The sequence below is a fragment of the Amblyomma americanum genome, chromosome 3 (genome assembly GCF_052857255.1).
Source record: "Amblyomma americanum isolate KBUSLIRL-KWMA chromosome 3, ASM5285725v1, whole genome shotgun sequence".
Lineage (NCBI taxonomy): Eukaryota > Metazoa > Arthropoda > Arachnida > Ixodida > Ixodidae > Amblyomma > Amblyomma americanum.
Genome location: NC_135499.1, coordinates 139,808,959 through 139,830,247, shown reverse-complemented (window position 1 = coordinate 139,830,247; position 21,289 = coordinate 139,808,959). Strand labels below are relative to the sequence as shown.

Here is a 21,289-nt window from a genome sequence, read left to right as displayed (position 1 = left end):
CTTTGATTACTTTAAACTAGTGAAAAACTTCATTAGCTGTGTATAAAGTAACCGCATGTGAAAACCAGCTTAAAGGCCGGTTTATTTATTCTCCAAAAATCAGTTTATTCAGTCAGCTGCAAAGCACTGTGCCCCCCCCCCCCCCCCCTTTTTTTCTTTACTGTTAGGGTACGTGCATTTTCTGCTGTAGACATTCGTCATGATTAATAAAATCACGCATTTACTAAATGGATGGCTCAGTAAATGCTTCATTCGTCATCAGAAATAGCTTCCGATAGAGAGGGGAAGCACTGCTCACCTTTTTTTGAGTGTTTCTGTAATGAAGTCCTTCCCCGACTTCCTTTTTCCACTGAACACGAGGATCACCTTGGGGTTTTGCGCCATGACTGCGTGGTGACGTTTGAAAGGAGCATAATACAAGTTGTCACCAAAGAAGTGAACATCGGAGCGTAATGAAGTTTTGCTCTTGGTCGTGTTAATTTTTAGAGAGTTGCCTGTTGCTTTAAGCGTGCATTACCGGTAGCTTCGAATCAGTTTTAGTCTGCATGCTTCACAAAAATGCACTTATTGAGCTTTTGTAGTATATCGCAGCGCTGCTCAGGCAGTTGACTCGAACAATAATGCGAAATGGCTATCATGTCAAGTTAGCGCACGAGAGTAGCCTCGTTGGCTGGTACAAAAAGCCAACCTCGCCGCCCAGCTTACCGACATTGCGGTGAAGCTCGCTGTTTCTGTACAGTGATTACTGTACTCAGTCGATGTCGTAACTGGTCGTAACGGCAGCAGTCATGTCGGTTGCATTCAAGCAGTGTACAACGTAGCAAAATTAAAATGTTATACGTAACAAAAGCTTTATGCTGGCGCCACAAATACCCTCTGGAAGCAAGAAATGGAAACGTCACGTGACAAATTTCTGCAAAGCAGGCGCTGGCGACTAGAGGCAGCACGTGCGCAGTTGGTGTGTTCTACTGTGCATGCATTGTGCATTTGTGTATGGCGTGCCGGTGGTGCAGTGGCTTTCAGGGGCGCGTAACATAGCGTTCGTTTCGTCACATCCGGTATATGTTGACGCGAGAGCTACGCTCTTGAATACTCGTAGCGAATACGCGGCGAGGCTTTCTTTCCTTCGTTTCTTCGTGTTGTGAAAGACGGACGATTTCAACCTTATTGCAACGCACCGCTGGAGACGCGGTCTCGTGGCTTGATTTAGTAGCTTCTCCACGACCGGCGTAGTACATACATTCCGCTACTGCCAGAAGTTGAGCCTGAGTTTCGGCTCTATTTTTCTTGAGGCGAAACACCCGCTTAGCCACTGAACTGTGCGAGAGCCCACGCCGTGCTCGAGTCCGATCCCAGTTGGTGCTGCCCACTTATGAGCCAAGGAGCGACCGGTAATACCGAGCGTGATTCTTACGATGCCGTCGGCCTAGATCCGCAAGCATCCGCGCGCTCGAGAGATCCCCAGGCTTCTGTAACTCCCAGTGACAAGACAGGCAAGCCTGAAAATGCAGCCAATCGCCTGAGCAGCGCAGTTCGACCGCCTTTTCGCCGTCGTGGTTTTGCGCATCGCAGGACCGATAAGCAGCCATCGAGCAACACATCGCAGGCAACAATAGTCTGTAAGTTCTTCGCGAAGAACGGTCACTGCCGAAATGGCGACAAGTGTCGGTACTTGCACCAGCTAGACGAACGGCCTGCGGCCGTTACACACGAAGCAGATAAGCCCAATGGAGACGTCACCCCGAACGGTTCTGCTAATGAGCCTAGTGAGCGGCCACCGGCGAAGGAGCTCTGCCGGTTCTTTGAGCGCCACGGGTACTGCCGCTACGGCCGTGGCTGCCGGTATGCTCACAGGCGCCGTCGCGGTACGATTGAAAGCAGTGCTCAAGCTCAACAAGAAGCCCCCCTGAACAACTCACCACACCCGGAGGAAAACAGCAGTGAAGTCGGCAATCCGTCGGCGAGCGATCAGACACCTTCAGAAGTCGTAAACAAACCTCCGGCAGTCGGCTCAGCTCAGCAGCCTCCGAGCGAAGAGGAGCTCCTTGAACAGTTGAGGTAATTGCCCTCGGTAGTCAACGCCGCTTTGCCATGTATCGCCCTCCTACAGATCCTTTCCAAAAGTTCGAGCTGTATGTAATATTAGTGCATCCTTTCTTTTATACCGGCTTTTAGCATCTGGTTGAGGCAGCGCGGTTGACGGACGATGGCCTCGCAACTAGTCCAAGATCTCGCGCGGGCGTTCCTTGCATTCCTTGCCAGCGCGCGTTCCCGTTGTTTCGGCTTTTCCGCCTTCGACGGGTTCTGGACGAACTGGAGGAAGTGCCTCGCGCGGCCCATTTGTTGTCTTTTTTTATGTAACCGCCGTTTGCTTGTCTTCGCTGCGAGCGCAGATTTATTAGTCTCACGCATGGCTTATTCCTGGCGCTACTCCTGTGCTTTTGCTTCAAGGCCACGCGGCACTGTGCCGATATGTGCTCGTAGCGTTCCGGTTATTCACGAGTAACTCCCGCCGCAGGATATAGGGATAAGATTATGTGGATGTAAGAACAGCATGAATAAATGAAAACTACAGACAATCGTTCTGTGATTATAGAGAAAGCATTGAACATTATGAAAAGATTACATGTAGATGAGTAATACCAATTCCTATTACTTGCCTCACTAGTCATCATAGATGCTTCTAGCAGGTGCATTCAGTGGTTAAGTTGGCTGTTTTTGTGCTCTTGCGTTGATGTGGTATATAACTCACTTTGATTATGACATTTCTTCAGAGGGTGCCTATATGGCATATGAGCCGCTGCATTTTCAGTGAAAAACTTTCAAAGCAACAGGATTGGGGAATGGAACAGTAGACTATGATATGCTGATTATGTGAGAGTCTTTCAAGACATCACGTGATGTCACCTACGTGACTGCTCTTAATGGTTACTTGTAGAGTAATCATTGCTGCTCGCTTGAAACGGTTGTTGGCATGGCGGGACTGCTGCCTTTATTGCAGCATGCTTACATTAGTTATTGGTAAGGCCTGCCATATTTTACTGCATTCCTTGCTCCCATATATACTTTGGCCCTGTTATTAGGCTTTGAAGTCTAACCTGTAACCTTGTGTCTCCATTACAGGCACAGAGAAATTGACCAGTTCCAGAAGCGTTTCAGGAAGAGCAAGAAAATAACTGCTGAGGATGGTACTGACAAGTATTCTTTTGTGTTTGGACCAACAGACCCTGACTGGGTATGCCATGCTGACAGCTTCGATTTCCCAATGCATGAGTTTTCTCTCTTCTGACAGCTTACATTTTGTTATTTCTCACTGCAGCCATTTGATGTCAAAGAACTCACGATGATGGTGGCTTTTCCGAAATCTTACCCCAAAGAGGTAAGTTTCTGCTTTGTGGAAAATGCTGTTTGGTGTTGACTGTGCCATTTTTTTTTTTACTATTCCGGTTCTAGTGCTTTATGATGTCGGTATTGGATGAAGAAGGTGTCCTACCCCCAACATTGCTCAGGTGGGTGACTTTTTTTGCTGTCTTTCAGGGTTTCATGTATATTCTGAGATATGGTGCAGCTGTTGTAACTGTTGTGACAGGTGCATAAAGCTTGAAAACTAAACATTTGACAGATTTGCCTGTCTGGTTGGGTTTGAAGACATAAACTGCACATCTCGAAAACATTTAATTTGAAACCGAACGTTTTGAAGCCGGCTCGGCTTCTTCATCAGATGTGACTGGGGCCACTAGCTAGTGTCTATAAGTATGGAGGGGAGGAAGGGGTCAAAAGAACGAAAGCTGTGATTCAAAAGGCGCGGGGTAGGGGGTGGAGTCGGTCAATGGCGTCTTTTTTTTCTTTTGAGTTGCAGAGCGAAGTCCCTGGGCATATACTGGGGGCAGGTTTCCTTTTGTGTGGTTGATGTTGTTCGGTGTAGTTTGGATGGGCCAGGATTCGAGGAGGAGCCTTTTCTGGTAATTGTTTGCAAAAATGAGGCAGTATAAATCAGTCTTTCATCTGTGACATGCCAGATGCTTTATCTTTGTTTTACATTAGTACATTCTGCGGCCGTGAACTTTATTTTGGTACAGATTGGGTTTTATTTCATTCATATGGTCTAAAGAAGAGGAGCTCGAATGCTTCCTAGTCTCAGGGCTGGTTGTGTCTAGCCGTTGTATTGCACAGTCCTCTCTCATAGTTTTTAAGATCTCATGCTAATATATGACCTAGCCTGAAATTGCCACAAGTCAGCTTTTCTTTAGGCCAAAGGTTTACTAAATTGTATTGTAGTGAAAGAGACGTATTTATGTTCCAAAACTAGTGGTTGCTGTTTGTTGTGTTTGCAGGGACCTCAACAAGGCTGTGAGGACATGGCTTAAAGAAAAGCACTCTGCAACAAACCATATTGGACCAGGATCGCTGCTTCTGCGTCCATTCCTTCGTTGGTTTGACAGGAACCTTGAGGACATGTTTATCGAGAGCTTGAGAAAGGTGATTTTAACCTGTCCTTCCTTTCTGGTTTAATACTGAATGAGCAGCACGTTTCCTTTGCTGGCCATTTGAACTTTTTTGTACTGTAGTTTCTTTGACTAGTCTGCCTAGGCAGATTAATTTTGAGAAATTTCTGCGGGCTATGAAATACTCTTCTCCTGACTTCTCTATTTATGCCTTTCGTAATTCCACCCCATCCTTCTGCAAGTGGTATGGGGTCTGTTCAAGCTTTGTAATGCTATTTTCTTGCCACTTGAAGTAAGCGTTGCTGATACTGCACCCTTACCTGTTTGTAATTGTTATAGCAACTGTCGCTCTTAACTACGGCCACTTTGGTTTGCTACTGATTTGTTGCAGCTCTTTTTCACATCTTATCTCTTTGTCATTTACATTTAGTTCTGCTTTTAGTTTTATTTCATTTATAAAATGGTACTCTTTGTGTTTGTGATATCCATGTGGCAGCATTCTTATGATGTTATCTTCTTGACTTTGTTCAGGTGAAGAAAGTTCAACTTGCTGAGGCAGCCGGTCTTGAATTCGTTCCCTTCGAGCAGCTGGCGGGCGCTACCAAGGAAAGCACGGAGCCACTTACGGATGGGGCATTGTCCAAAGGGAGCGAGGGTTTAGCCAGCCATGCTGCTGACACTCAGGACGACGCATGTCAGGACTTGTCACTAGAACCGGGCCTGACAGACAAGCTGCATATGCTGGTACTTAATACCACTGAGGAGGGAGGGAGATCCTCCGACGGAAATTATTCAAGGGAGCAAGATTTGGAGCATGAAAAACGAACGGGAGGCAGTGCTAGCATCACAAATGGCCTTAATTGCTCTGTAAATGGCGATGGGGAATTCTGTGGTAGCAGAGAGGCTGGCAAAAGCTCTGAGGAAAAAGCCAAAGGATTGAAGCGTGGTAAAATTGAAAGACAACAGAATGGCTCCTCAGACGAGCAGCACCAGTTGTCCGGCACAGCCACCTTGCTTACGGATGCCTCTAGTTCATCTGGAAAACTTTTGGTTGATGAGAAGCCCTCACAGCGATCTGGTGTTGATGTTACAGTGAACCAAAAGAAAGGCACTGAAGTGAAGTTTCGGCGCCTGGAGCTTGGAGAAGGTGTGGCCACGCTAGAATGCACAAAAGTGGCAGTCAGGGTGCAGTGTGGCAGATGCCGCTGCAATGCGGATGTCGTCACGCCAGCACGTCGTCGCAATGTAGTGACATGCGGCCGTTGTTCGCGGACATGCAGCGTGACATTCCGGCCAAACTTGATGCATCAGTTCAATTCTGTGCTGGGCTACCTTGACCTTGCAGACTGCTACGCCGTGGACCTGGTGCTGTCTGGCTGTGCTTTTGCCATTGACTGCTTCAGCTGCAACAAGAAAATGACAGTTGATGTGAGTATTGGTGCACATTGGTAGCATTCTTGTCAAATTGTACTGTGTGTTCTTGGTGTTTCATCTGCAACTGCTTGTGAACTGCTGCAGCAAGCAGATGCTGTCCATTCTTAGTTGTCATCGTCACAAAAAATTTGTAGACTTGCCTTTTGCTTAAGCATGTTGGCATGTTCTAGGCTGGCTGTTTGTTTTTTAGGTCTACTCATGGGTATGGATTTTGATGAGAGCATATGTTTGCTTTTATCCTCTTTGTGTAGTTAGACTGCTGAAGGCAGTTTTTTTTTTAATACTTGTTTTAAGTGTTCTCTGGAACAGCCACTGTAGCAAAACCTGCAGCTCTTAGAACGCTACGAGTTGTCACAAGAATTCACTTTGTTTTCCCAATATGCAGGGCATACACTATGGCCAGCGTCGCTCCCTTTGGTGCCAGTTCTGTAATGCCAAGATGGCAGTGCTCATGGAGTCTGTGAAATTTCTCCAGCTGCAGCCTTCCAAAGCGGCTGGTCAGTATTTTGTGACTATAGTTGCATTGGACCTACTTACTTCCCCGCCGCTTTGTTTTCTGTTTTCATTCTGTTACTGTTTTGGATACTATAGGTGGAGCAATGTACTAATGCAGTACTCCCGCAGAAATTTGTTTTTTTTCTTAGTGCGTGAGTTTTTTCTTGAATATGCCCATGAACGTATGTGTCCTGATTCTCATTACTAATGTACTGACATCTCAAGTGATAAGTGCTAAACTGATCCCAGTGTTTTCAATGACACTGACCTGATGTATTGTTTCAGAAAACTCTGGTACGGCTTTTTCCATAAAGGCCCCCAAGATGGTGAAGAATGTAAAGGACCCAGCCATACAAGAAGGCAAGCCTCTTCCAGATGGAGGCATCTGCAAGCACTACAAGAAGAGCTTTCGATGGTTGAGGTAGGGGAGGTTGATCATAATTGCTGGAAAGTTATTGTTTGTGTGCTGCCGTCAGTGCGGGCTGGCTGAACCAAGAAATTTGCTATAGTTTAGTGATTCCTTTTAAGTCATTAGTTTATTTGAAGCTTCTTGAAAGATTGAGCAATGGTATGCATTTGACTAGTGATAATTTCAAATTGGGGGACCGAAAAGTTGGTGGAATTATGTGGAGTACTTTTAGGGGAGCCTTTTTGATATTGACTGAAACAAAGTGTCAGTTCATATATGCAGGATATTCAAATTAAGAGAGTTAGAATACGAGGGTCCACTGTAATAGTTAGTCGTTCCGACGGAATAAGGCTTTATGATAAAGGTTTTAATGAAGGGAAGCTGTAGATCAAAAAGTTGCACAGGTTGTTCCATTTGTGTCACCTGTGGCAGACTGCAGGTTTGATAGCAAAATATGACGTTCCTGCAGATCATTGCTGATATAGTTTTAACAAGCAACGCATGTAGGTGTTGTTTCTCCTTGCCTAGAACTGGCTGGTATGATCAAGCTTCGTGACACCTTCATTGATGACGATAGTCGTTAATACTGCATGTTGGTTTCAGGTTTCCTTGCTGTGGGAAGGCATACCCATGTGACAAATGCCACGAGGAACAGGAGGGTGGCACCCATGAGATGAAGTTTGCTACACGAATGATTTGTGGTCACTGTTGCAAGGAACAGGTGAGGAGCTCTAGTGGTGGTATTTTGGGCTATGATACAACAACCTACAGGTTGCACTTATGGTGGGCTGTCTTGTGAACTGTTGCTGTCCTCTGGCCACTTCTGCCTGAGGAAACGCTGGCTATGTGCTTAGTTGTGCAAAACGTTTTGTGCATTGAAAACCCTAGTCGAGAAATTCTTGCAGCATTCTGGTCACTTCAGGCGCTAAACTTCAACAATAGTGAAATGCTAAGAGCATAGAGTTGAAACTGGATATATCAAATTCAATCACGGAATGCTAGTTTGATATATCAATAATTTGGTGTATAAAAAATGACATCAGATGAGCTTATCTCTAGCCTTAAAGCCACAATACATTGCACCTAAGCTAGTGAGCGCTTGGGGGCAGGTAATCTAAGAAGTGCGTGCTGATAGCGCACTGCTCGCAGGCGTTGCTAGGCCTGACCTGCTTCGCATCGAAGCCACAGTGGACTGTTCTTTAGAACTGGTCATTGCCTACCGTAAGCTAACTGATCCTGTTACTAGTATGCTACAAATAGAGTAATCGCCCATTAAAATTAAGGTACAGTTGGTTCCCACAATGCCTTCAGCAGCAAAGCATGCCAGGCAAAGGCTGCTTCTAGGCTTTAGTTTGATTGGCTTCACCGTATAACAGCGATGTGGCGTGGAAAATTGAGTGCAAGGGACTGAAGGCCAACCCTCCCCAGCACACATCAATTTCATCTAGTCACGTGGTTTCACAGCACTAGCGCTGCCAGCAGATGTCCAGGGTCATACAGCTGGCCCGTCTTTGTGTGCCGAAAGGGATAAAAAATGCTGCTAGAAGTGCCACCTGCTGGTGCGGGGTGCGTAGTTGGATAGTATACCGAACGACTGGCAAATTTGGAATTAGATATACTGCGGGACGTTCTCATACTTTATGCAGGATTTTCAAGGGGATAATCTGTGTTCAATACAGCCAATATTTTGAAATATCCAGGTTCAATATATATCCGGGCTCGACTGTATTTTTGCAAGCTTCTGTCATGACGCATGCTGAAGAACACCAGGTGTTGGAAATATAGCTAGGGCTTTCATCTGTGGCACATCTTGTATCCTCAGTGTTGCTATAAATTTTGCTACAAAACCTTACATTTGTGTTGAGTATTTATGAAATTTTCTTGCTTGACATATCATTGCTGTGTCTACACGGTGCTGTCATTGAGAGTAGCACATGTCACTGAAGAATTGTGAGACAGTGTGAAATGTATTGCTCAAGTGTGGTGCCTGATGGCTAATTTGGTTTCATTTTGTAACGCTGTGTTCATATAGATCCTATTCACTATCAGATTCGGCAGGCGACAGGAGGCTTTTGCATGGCAACCCTGTACCCCCCTAACCATCATACTGTTATGAGGTTCGAAGCTAAAAGCTCCAGCTCAGCGGTGCTGCACGAAGGAAAGTGGGGACGGGGCGGCGCACCCCGCTTCTCTAGTAGGTGTGTCGAGGGGCCATTATCGGACTTATATACTACAGGAGGCAATGTAGGTGCGCTGCTCAATTGACGTCACGTGAATAAGAAGAGGACGGAGAATTTCTTCGAATTACGTGGAGTTTGAATTATGGAGAGCCTATTTAATACACTTGAGGTTGACAGGACTAAGGGGCAGTAGCAGTGCCCCTGACGCACCCTCGTGTTACAGAATCTTGTCATTTTTTGCAGCCATTTGCTGCAGAGAAGCCATGCATTGGCTGCGCAAGTTTCATGACCAAGAAGCCCACAGCTCATTGGGAAGGAGGCCGTGGTTGCCGGGACAGGATTCGCATGAGCAGGTATACATAATTCTTCTTATTAATGGTGCTGTTTTCTAAGATTGCAAGATAGCATGTTGTGAGGTGCTGCAGGCTTTGTTGCATTGTTGGCGGTCTGCAACACTATGTACACAGCTTCAAACTGTTGAAAGGATTGTACGAGTGCATGAACAATTACAGTCGAGCCCGCTCATAACGAACATGAGCGTCACGCGGCGTTCGTTTGTTATATCCCGAAGTTCGTATTAAGTGGACCACAGCTTTAAAGACAGTTGCTTGTCAAAACACAAAATTTTTTCTTTGCGGAAAACTCCGTGATGGACATCTGTTTTTGCAGCGCAGATCCGATGAGGGAGGTTTCCAGTTTCTTTAAAGCAGAAGTGTGCTCTTCGTCGGGGCCCTTGGCATAGACAAGTTGTCTGAGGCTCTCTATGTAGCCCATTGCTACAGGCGCACTAATGTGTGCTGGCTCCGAAGTTTCATCCTCATCTGATTCCTCCGCGTCACTCTTGTCCCGCACTTCAGAAACGATGCCCTCGTTCGTGCACGGTTCCGCGGTGTCGGCGTCGTCATCGACAGAAATAAAATCACTCCTACCAATATCATGACCCCCCATGCCGGAGTCGATGACGCGCTGCCGGAGTCGATGATGGGGTGGGCAGTTCGCCTGCGATGAGGCTCGGGAAAACATACCGCGTGCCGGGCGCACAGAGGGGTCGGAGGCAGGTTATCTCGCATCACGGCGCAGGGTTTACACTGTCCGTTCACTGTAGCTGATCAGCAGAGGTTAATGACGTTCGTTATACGTGTGATTTTGTGCCATTGAAACAATGTATATTTTGACGGTCGCGCAGGTCTCGTTCATTATAAGCGAAAGTTTGTCTTAAGTGGGGCCATTATATGTGGGCTCGACTGTATACCTGCACCGCTGTCACTTCGTAACCATGTGCTTTAATCTGCGAAATGATTACCCACATATACACCCACCGTCAGTAGGTTATAAAAGGTGACTCTGTCAAAGAAAATTAATTCCTTTGCATCTAAGATGTATTGTTCAGTATTTAATGATTCACTGTGTAATTCGCGCAACAATTGAGTTGCTTATATCTAGAGTTGCTGACCGATTTTTCTGACTCAGCTAGACACGAAAAATGCTCAGAATAGTAATTAAACAGTCTGAAAAAATAAACTAATTTGTTAAGAAAAACGAGCTTGAAAATCGGTGTTGGCAGTGCTTCGTGAATCGTGGCAGCCTTTTGTTGCCATCTTCCCTCCTAATTATGACGCAGACTACATCCATTGTATGTGCACCAAAGTGTATGGGCACAGATTATCGCGAACGAAATTAGTTCACCATTCTTTTTTTCTTCCTACCACGAGGTGTGCCACTGCTCACATAAAAATGTCACTGAACATTTTATGCACAATATCAGCGTCATGCACTCATTACTGTTGCAGTTGTTGCTGTTACAAAACTCAACTTAAAATTCAAGTATGTGGAACGCGGAAATGCTCACTTACTAAGCTGCTAGTGGCTTCCTGGCATGCACCACACGTGCACATAATCCGACGAAATCACACTAATGACCATCATGCGACAAGGCTTCAGTCATCATAGGTTATGCATTGTTATTTTCTTGGCTGTCAGAAGCCCTGAGCTGCAATATGCAATCACCAGCATGCATTACATGTTTGTATGTTTGTTCTCTTCTTTTTTCACTCATGTAGTGTTGAGATTTATTTTTATGGTGAGGTTTAGAACTAATTTGTGGGCATTGAATTTCACAGGGTGATTTAATTGGATGGCCGATAACCATCAACATTACTATACTGGTAAAGTTATTTGCTTGCACAGTGCAAGCCAGGCACAGGTTTTCAGGTTGCATCCATCCTATCATGGAAGTGGGTGCAAGAGCTTAATGCATGCCCCTCTTTTGTGTGTAACCATTGGGCAAACCCCAGACATGGGGGTATAATTTGCTAGCATTGTGCTTGCTTCCCACATTCAAGAGCATGGGAAAGGTGGTTGTGACATTATTCAGTGTGCATATTGTGTGCTTAAGGCGAGGGTCCTACTCCGGCTAAGCGAATGCTCCATTTCGGGCTATGTTCTCACCAGCATTCTGCGCGTTGTTCTTGTTCAAACAGCACAATGTAGGCAGCACTCAAAAGCTTAATGTACACTCTGTCAATTGATGCACACTGCTAGAGTGCAGTTACATTATCAACTGCAGAAGAGGTGGTATTGCAGACGAATTGGATGGTTTCGTTGATATGACATACTTCAAGAACTTTTCTGAAGAAAGTTCACTTAGGACAGTTTCATTTGGCCTAAATATAGCATAGATGTTTATCTGGTATCAAATGGTCTTGGAGCGTGCGTTCATTGAATTGTATTTGACGGGTGGCCTTTTAAGTACGGCAAAATGTGGCTATTTTGGGCATGAATACCTACTTTGTGAAATACAGTACTCACAGTAGTGAGTAATACCAGGTAGAAGGGAAGGGGCCCAGCTTTCAAACAAAACCAAAATGGTGGCCATCGGGGAAGCGGTTGTGGGAAGTGACGGGTGCGAAGTCCTGCCGTGTTTCGCTCCAAAATCACCTTTCTTGGCTTCGTAGGCGTGAAATATACAGTTATTTTAGTAGTTGGAGGTAAAATGTAGACCTTGTATCTTTTTAGGCAGGAACTTTAGAGTGTATTGATCCCGAATATGCCATTTTTTCGAAGTCGAAATTTACGTATTTTTTGTATCATTTCAAGGCCCACGTCTCCCCATAGCACACTGCACCAATATATTGTCCACCTCAAGTGGTAAAAATATTGCTGTTGTGCACCCAGTACAAAGCAGATATTTGTGCCCAAAATAACCATATTTTGCTATATTTAAAAGGCCGCTTATCAAATACAATTCAATAGATGCACATTTAGGGCAAACGAAACTATCCTAAGTGAAGTGGTTTCTTCAGAAAAGATCTCTCAGCAGGTCATAACAACGAAACTACCGAATTCATCATCTGCAGTGCCGTCGCTTGTGCAGTTAATGCAGCTACACTATAGCGGTGTGCTTCAATTGACAAAATGTACATTAAGCTTTCGAATGATGCCTACATTGTGCTGTTTGAACAAGAACAACATGCATAACGATGGCGGGATCATAGCGTAAAATGGAGCATTCTCTCAGAAGGAGTGGGACCTCTGCCTTAACTTCTCTGTCGTGGATTTCGCAAGGAGTCTTCCATGGAAGCTGGCTGTCAGCAATAGAGATTTCGCATTCGTGCCAGACAGTTGCATAAACACTTGCAAGCAGTCTCAAGAGTAATATTTAAAACAGGCTTTGCTTTGGCAGGCAGTGCATTGACATCTGTGGAGTCAGCAACAGTGTAACAAATTCTTTCTTTTTTTTTTCACATATTGCACTATGCTTAAAAATTTGCAGTTAGCATGCTGTTGTGCTCTGTGGACTGATAGTTTCATTTTATTTTTTAGGGATGACAACAAGAAGTTCAGCGGTGCTAGCAAGACTGTTTCAAGAAAAGCACAAGACAAGATTAGTGGTAAAAAGTGATGGTGAGGAAAGATTCGGGGTCTGGAGCCTTATTTGGATTACTTTTATACCTAAATAAAAAGATGGATTAGTTTTGCATATACTGTGTTTTATTGAGAGCATAGCTGGGTTGTCAGTTGCTGCGAGGAGCTAGCTACAGTGTGGAATCCCGAAATACACACTCCTAGCTGCTTGGGGTACAGAGTGCGAGGTCGTCAATTTAGAAGCTTCTAAAATGTCCAATGCAATGAAATCTATGCCACCTTGACTTTACCAGAGCTTTGGTTACACTTTGATTTTGTGCTGGCAGTTAATATGAAGGTACAAGATTGATTATTAGGTTTTCTTTTGCCAATGGGAAAAGGCCTTGGAGTCAGATGGACTTCAAAACTGTGCTCATTCATGGATTGCAATTCCTTGCCTTTCGTTTCTTTTTTTTTTTTCAATTGTCTGAATGCATAAAACCGTTTGGATGTAAGCAAGAATTGCAACAAGCGAGCAGTTTGCATGTTTGCCCCAAAAAAGGATAGAAAGGTTGCATAGCTTTTATTAATGACAACATATCAGTGTGCCTGTGTTTCGTGCTCTACCCAAAATGTCAGAAGTACGGAAAGTAGAAAAATTGACAATTCACAAACCGTTTCTTCAGGCCAGCAGCTTTGTGAATTAGTTCCCTGATTAATTCCCTAAACACATTAAGCAAAATCCACCCCACACTTTACAAAAACAAGTGTTTGTGGTGCCATGAAAAACCTACGCTATATCACATAACATGGGCATGTCAAAAAGTCGACGTCGTTCAAATTATACCAAACCAAAGTGCGGAGCAGTGGGAGGGTATGCTCTCCAGCGACTGCCGCGATGACCAGATCTATCTGATACGGCGAGCTCTGCTGACGGCAACATCCAGTGGAGTCCTGGAACAGGGGCAACCGACCGCTGCGGAGATGGACTCATCTGAGCCGCATAAAAGCACTTGCGCTAGAGCTCAATACAGTTATCCTATCCTATCCCTGATTAATTGATGTCAACTCAAGATTTTCTCATTACCGCGCTGTTTTAATGGCACCATATATAATTGTTCCATAAGTTCTAACCCAGAGAACAACAGCTGGTGGGAACAAGAAAATTTGCGGCCTCAAGCTGTCTATTTAATAAACATATTTTAACTGAAATGGACAAATAAATTACCTTTCAGTGTCGCGCACTCCAATGCCCATGCACTTTTAGTCCAACAGTTCTCCAGTGTGGACCCCTGCAGAAAAAGCTTTCTGAAAGCTCAATTCTCCAGAAAACGGATCACATGACATGAAGAACTTCATCATTGTTGAGAGAGTGGACACTAGAAAGTTTATTTTTGATGTTGAGGTGCAGATGGAAGTCTAGGCATGCAAGATATATGGCAGTTAAAGAGGCAGTGATAAGGCCAGTGGTGGTAGTAGGCAGCAGGAGCGATACGAAGGGTGACCAACAATCGGCTGTGTATTCAACTGTTGTCCAGTAGCACACTAGTGGTTGGGGCAGCAGATCTTTGTAACAAGAGAGATCAGGGGAAAAAAATTCATCGGACGTTCACCTCTGAGGTAATTAGATCTTGGAGATAGCAGGGGTTGTGTGAAATGCTCTTGTCGATGGTAGTTTATAACTCGTGTACGGGGGTAGGATATCCGATGCTTTTATGCTGTTACACTTGCTTTAGCACCACCAGTGAGCTTCGTGCTGAGTATGTTGAGGTAGTCTGGTGCAGTAACTGGTCATAAGTTGGGGTGAAGCGGCACGGGTATGAGGGTGGTGGATAGGCAGGGTGCTGGGGTGTGCCGCATGGTAGAGTGCATATACAGGCTTGCACGAACAATTTGTTTTTTAAGGAAAGGGCACAGTAACTGTCTCAATTCTTGGTGGCAGTCTTATTCATGCTACAGAGAATAAGAAACTGATTGCAATTACAATTGCTTTATCTGAAATTTACTCATTGCAGGTGTCAATTACAGCCCCAGAAAAGTAAATTAACAATTACAGAAAAGTAATCGATAACTATTACATTATTTTCCTTCGAACTTTTATTGCCATAGCACAAATTTACTTGGACTGCAATGAACTCCTGTTACAGCTTGTCAATTTTCAAGTGGATTTGTTTTTCGAAGTTGTTGCTAATTTTCTCACATTTTTTTGTGAAGAGTACGACAGCTACACCGAATGCTATGTATGCGCTGGAGGGAAGGGCAGTATTACAACATATGAACACCTTGCGCACCAGCTCGCACCAGCTCGCAGTTGTGCAATGCTTCGATGCTAATGTCCAAGTCCTCTATGAAGCACCGCGCTTTTGTTGCTTCGTGCTTTGTGTGGAAGCCTTCAAGGTGGGAGTAGTGAGGTAAGTTGCCGTTCCATCTCACAGGAGGGGGTACCAAAAGAGCGGTTGTGTCATATCTCTCTGGACGGTAACTGCTATAGAGGACTGCGGTGATCAGGTTGTGGTCCTCACATGATCGGGCGGGATGCTTCTCTGCAGCCAGGTCTGAAAGCCAGGAAGGAAAGGTTCTGGTCTCTCAAATTAGTTTTTTGAGGAAAAGAAATGGTGCAGTAACTGTGTCACTTCTTGGTGGAACCCTCAACCGGGCTTGAGGGAAGGGAGGAAAGCGGGAGTGAAAGAAGAAAGGAAGGGGTGCTGTAGTGGAGGGCTCCACTCCTGTATAATTTCAACCACCTGGGGATATTTAATGCACACGGGCGCCTTAGTGTTTCGCCTCCATATACTGTTAGCAATTGCTTAGTAAAGGGCGATTAGTAATTAGTCATTAATCAGTAATTCGTTGTTGATTTTGTAATTGGAATTAATTAGTAATTAGCTAAAAGTAAAAAAAAATAAAAATAATCCACTATACAAAAGGGGGGTACTTAAAGGAGGGACTAAGAGAAGGAAGGAAGAGGTGCCGTATTGGAGGGCTCCAGAATAATTTCGACCATCCTAGGGATCTTTAACGTTTTTACACAGGCACCTTAGCGTTTCGCCTCCACCGAAACGCGGCCGTGTTCGAATCTGGGTGCAGTTGCTCAGTAGCCGAGCGCGCTAGCCAGAGCTGTACCACCGATTACTACTTGTTTTACTGTTAAAGGTGGGTTCAGACGAGCGGACCGGATCGCGGATGGTCCGCGCGTGTCGGCGCGGTTATCGTGACACGTGACCAAGCATCCGCGTGTCGGTCCGGACGTCGAGCATTCGCACAAATGCAGCGGACAATCCGCGCGTACTCTCTCCCCCAGCGTGCTTGCGCTGTTCGCGCGGCCCCGAAAACTCTGCTACCGAGAGTTTCAACATGAACGCCGAGCGAAAACGTAGTCTCGCTGCACCGGCTGTGGTCATTGAAGTGTCTGAGGACGACGCGGAAGCCTTCGCGGCTGAAAAGCGGTAATGTTGGACGAAGCCATATATAGTTGGAAAATAGCAAGAGTAAAACCTCAACTTGCCAGCGCAAACTACGTCGGTGCCCCGGCCGCTCTTCGTCGCTCTCAACTTTTTTACGTTCATTTCGAAACGTACGGTGCTTATTTCCAAACAGCGACTTCAGGAATAATGCGTAGGGAATCGTAACAGTGTAAAATGCATCTCAAGCGCAAGTTCGAGAGCCCACTTAGCTAGAAAGTTTCAGTAAAAATTAAAAAAAAAAACATTACGAACTGGCCGTGTATGGGGTCGACTCGGGAGGTAGCAGTGGCGATCTTTAGCCACAATTTATCCCTTAGCGTCATGTTGAGGTGGCAAGCGTGTTAAGTATTCCATATACGTTGGCAGCTCTCAAAGAGCGCTAAAAACGCGGGGGTCACCGAGTGCCTTCTTTCCAACTTCCAACATTATACTCATATTAGCAGAAACAAGAAAGCGAAGCGGCCACTCACGCAAGCGCACACGCTCAGACACACAGTATACAGAGTGAACAACGCAGTGAAAGAAACACGAAAAGGAGGGAACACAATGTTGCACTCGAGCTGCAAATACGACGAAAAGCGCCAGCATCGAGCAGAGCCGACTTCATTCAGTATGCAGCTATCCGGACAAGCGCTCGAGCCAACGTTGACTGACCTAGAAGCAAAAAAGAGCAGGAACGGTCCGCCGCCAAGCCCGCGGACTGACAAAGGCGCTCGCCTTTTTCACTCGGTCCGCGGTCCGGGCCCAGAAAAGTCCACGTCGCCCGCTCAAGGTCGCTCAGAGCAGTGACGTTCACGTCACGTGGCACGCGGACAGCGCTGACGCGCCCGGACCATCCGCGATCCTGTCCGCTCGTCTGAACCCACCTTAAAGCCCGTTCCCTGGTTTCGCGTCGTAGTAGTATGTCGTAGTCGGCGGCGTAACTAGTGGGTGTGTTGTCATGGGAACGGCTCGGAGGGTTGTTACCGTGCAAGGACGAAAGTAGACACCTTTAGCATACAGTGTACCATGTTACCGTTACAGGAGTACCGGGAGCTCGCCCACCGCCAGTGAGCACGCTCTGATTGGTCCCCATCATGGTGTAAGAACATATTTTTACACCGTGGTCTCGATGCAGCAGGCGCGCGCAGCTGCCGGTGCATGGTGCCATTTGGTGTCGTCAAGGCGATTTGTGCATGAGAATAGTAGGGTACTACTGCTGACATAAGGCAGAATGGAGAAATTGCACGTAACATCCAATTACTATCAATTCCAATCTTAAAATATGGCTCTGGTTAAACCTGCAGTGACGCGATAGGTACATCTGGCCGAGTGGAACTCGCTCAGTCGAATTGCAGGGTCAGTCTTTCGCCGCTCCGTTTCGCTGGGCGTTCCTTCTTCGTAGGGTGCCTCGATGCGCGCGCCCTCTCCGCCGCGGAGAGGGCGCGCGCATCGAGGCACCCTACTTCTTCGGGCCCGTTCACACTTGTCCAAAAATCCGGCGAGCGAAGCGGATTCGGCCGCTTTTGACGCCGAGCGAGGCGGAAAGCGGCGCGGCGAGGGAGATCGGGCTGGACCAAATTTGCCGCGTTCGCCGCCGCGGAGAAAAACATGGCGGCGCCCTTCGACGCAGGGCCCCTCGCCTCGGAATGAATTCGTCGTTGTTGCGGCCTTGTTCAGCGCGTTCACTGGCCATAAATCGGACACCGGTACATCGCTTCGTCTCACCTCACCTATAAGCAAAAGTATAAGTGATAAATTTGCTTTATTTTTTATTTTGAGTGACGGTTCTGCCGCTACTAGGCCTACGAGGAGCGCGGTTTTGTTGACAGTACTGGTTCCCGTCCTGACAAGCAGATGGCGCCACTAGGCTGGGCGTTTCGTTGCGTGTCTGTTAGCATACGCTGAAGTAAAAATGGGAATGTGCTTGCGTTTACGTACGCAAGCGTGCATACTGTTATGGTGCACAGACAGCATCGATTCATGCTCTTTTCTAACCATATCTGTGTACGCCGCGAGCGGTGACGTGGTGGCCGGGAAGTGTGTGGAAAAGCGAGAAACAGCAGCGGCGCAGCGGTTCCGCCTCGCCCGGGCGTCAGCAGATGAGAACAGGTCCTAGTTTTCCCGGCGAGCGAATCCGCTTCGCTCGCCGGCTTTTTGGACAAGTGTGAATGCGCCCTTCATCTTCGTCGCACTTGACAAGGCGCATGTGCACAGCTGTTTGTTGCAGGTGTTGCGCGCCGCCGGCAGCAGCAGCTGCTCCGCACCACGTGACCAACGGCGCCGCCACGGAGCTCAAGCGGTGCCACGCTGAAGGGTCGAAGAGGTGGCGTAGTGTAGCTATCGCTACAAAACAGCCTCTACACAGAGGATGCCAGAGAGGTCTCCGTCATGCGGGTTCCTGCTCATTAGGGCATTCCGTGTAATGAGGTAATGAAGCTGCTGACAGCCTCGTTCGAGATTTATACATCAGAGCTGCTCGGAACTGCCCCTGAGTGGGAATAAAGACTCTAATAACATATTAAGAAATAACCGAAACACCTAGACTGGATAAAAGACTGTCACTTCCGGATATGTCACTACTCTAAAGGAGTGCAGGGCCTGGAGGAGGCTTCAGGTCAGCATATTCTTTCCACTGGGGAGCCTGTGCTCTGCAGTAACTGCCACAGAATGACTTCGCAAAATCACTTAATTTAGGAGTGTCAGGATTCTCCTGGGGGTCACCTGGGAAGAGCTGATACGGAGCCACGACCCGGATCAGCAGACTCATCATCCGTCAGGCGGAGACAGCTTACTACAAGACTACAAGACTCTCTCCGTGGTCTCCGGTGCTGAGAGCCGGCTGGGAGGCACCCCTCATAACTGCTGTGCCCCGACCGTGAGGCCCCATGATGACGGAAATAAAGTTCATTCATTCATTCATTCATTCATTCATTCATTCATTCATTCATTAAAAGAGGATGCCAGTAGTTAGCTATCTCTCGCCATGCCTTGTGAATTGATTCATGTTTGCACAGATGGCGCTTCCTTGCTCCTTTCTTCTTGTTTCCAAGTGCCCGTTTGCGTTGGCGTTTGGTAGCGGATGAATGTTGATGCAGGCAAAGATCGCCGAAACACAGCGAGAGATGCACGGATGAAAGTTGCTGAAGATGACGATAACCAAAGAAGAGCTTCAAATGGGCCTAGTTGGTTTGTAATCATCGACATTGTTATTGCGCTACTCATGGTTTACACAAACAAGAACGACACATACAGACAGGGCGCAAACTATCAACTGATTTTATTGCGTGGGAAATTCCCTTCTTTTTTCATCTTAACAGTGCTTATAAAACGAATTTCCCACGCAATAAAATCAGTTGATAGTTTGCGCCCTGTCTGTATGTGTCGTTCTTGTTTGTGTAAACCATGAGTAGCGCAATAACAATGTCGAAGATATCCAAAGCACAGCATGATATACATAGAGAGAAAGATGAATGGAAAGGCAAGGAGGTTAACTAGGTGACGCCCAGTATGCTACCCTACATGTGGAAAGGGAAACGGAGGGAGAGGAAAGTGAGATCACTTTTTCACGTGTCCGTAGGCCATTGCTAAGAGGGTACACAAGGCACACACTGAAAGTTTATTACCTTGAACTCAATCCTGTGTCCTTCTAGAATTTGAGAAGCGCCTTCATAGCTGTCCTTTGCGATGACGGTTTGATTGATTGATTTTTTTGCTTTACTGAACACATAAATCATGCATCAAAATTTGATGGGCCCATAGCCAGAACTAGTTTGGGCCCATAATCACGCACGCATTGCAGCACAGTAATTAACTAGGAATTGAAACAGCGCAAAAGCATGTACCCAGAATCTTGGCTTCTGTAAGCAGAGGAGAGTTGCAGCCAGGACAGGCTCAAACCGAGGGCTGTCACAAAGTAGGCGGTCTATTGTTTCGTCGCATCCGTGCACAGTTATCACACGCAGGAGAGCCTGCCAATGCGATTGGGTGGGAGTAGGCATTTGTAAACGCCACTCGCAGCCACAGGCGACACAAGAGCGTAGCATCGCAGCGGGAGAGGCCGGACGGAGGATTGAGTTGAAGTAAGGGGTCGAGGCGGTGCAGACGGCATGCCGAGTTTCCAGGGGTAGGCCATGACGCTTAAATCTCGTTTCGGCCAAGCGCTCGCAGATATATCCTGCTGTGTCGACTCTTGTCACCGGACAATGTTGGTACTACCGTGGACCGATCAAGCTGCAGCGTCAGGTGCGTCGTTTCCGAAAATGCCGCTGTGTCCTGGTAGCCACTGGAAGATGATGTCAGGACCCTCTTTCTGTGCCTGGTGTTGAAGATTATTATGTCGGCTTATGAGTTGCTCGATCGCCATGACGTAAAGCATTGTAGAGAAGCTTTTGAATCTCGGACCACAGCCCATCTGTGGGGGTTTTGTGCGCTGATGTACTGCACAGCCGCACGAAGAGCAGTCAATTCTGACCCGGTGGAAGTTGTCCGATGCGAAGTTAGCTGGTAATACTGGCCTGTCTCGCAGGAATGACCTCGGCTCAAGCTGGACTTGTAGATGAGACCGAGCCATCTATACATTCATGATTGCGGTCACTATATTCGGCGTGGAGTAGGTAGAGCGTCAACTGTTAAAGGGCCGGCATCGATAAGTTCATTTTTCTCTATTCCCGGAATTGTAAGGCGCACACATGTCTCCCGCAGACACCACAGCGCAGAGAAAGGCCGTACCGCCGCGGTGAACTGTGATGGCATGGACGACAAGTGGGCTGCTATTACCACTGAAAATGCTGCGTGTGGTCTCTGATTCGCCACTGACACAAGGTGATGCTGTGGAATCCTTGTTAGATGACGTATGTGGATCCGCAGGATGTCAAGGGTTATATACGTCGAAAAAGGGTAGTCCTAGGCGATAGCAATATGGTTGCAACTCTTGATTCGCTGCTAGGGAGACCCAGGCATGTGCGAAGAGTGACCTCGTAGAGGCTGGCAGTACAACATGCGGGGTGAAAGGCTGCGCCAATGGCCGTGTGGTCTAAA

At 46.7% G+C, this 21,289-nt stretch overlaps 2 protein-coding genes across 3 annotated transcripts in view; one reads left to right on the top strand and one right to left on the bottom strand.

The window, feature by feature from the left end:
• The window catches only part of Pmvk (Phosphomevalonate kinase), a 70,467-nt gene that overhangs the window by 35,016 nt on the left and 14,162 nt on the right, over positions 1 to 21,289 (bottom strand). Inside the window, exons 1-2 of one of the 2 annotated variants that reach the window (XM_077658034.1) lie at positions 706 to 936; positions 299 to 386 (exon numbers count right to left, since the gene is read on the bottom strand). In XM_077658034.1, coding sequence (XP_077514160.1) covers positions 299 to 384 — 86 coding nt within the window. In that variant the 5' untranslated portion in view covers positions 385 to 386; positions 706 to 936. Of the gene's footprint in view, positions 1 to 298; positions 387 to 705; positions 937 to 21,289 lie in introns of those variants that run through there. The other variant, XM_077658035.1, reaches the window with a different exon arrangement.
• LOC144125010 (uncharacterized) lies at positions 1,094 to 12,942 on the top strand. The gene is made up of 11 exons (XM_077658032.1): positions 1,094 to 2,058; positions 3,124 to 3,235; positions 3,320 to 3,379; positions 3,454 to 3,509; positions 4,335 to 4,479; positions 4,977 to 5,873; positions 6,265 to 6,376; positions 6,660 to 6,795; positions 7,387 to 7,504; positions 9,207 to 9,316; positions 12,786 to 12,942. The coding sequence occupies exons 1-11, from the start codon at positions 1,373 to 1,375 to the stop codon at positions 12,862 to 12,864; spliced, it is 2,511 nt and encodes an 836-aa protein (XP_077514158.1). The 5' UTR covers positions 1,094 to 1,372; the 3' UTR covers positions 12,865 to 12,942.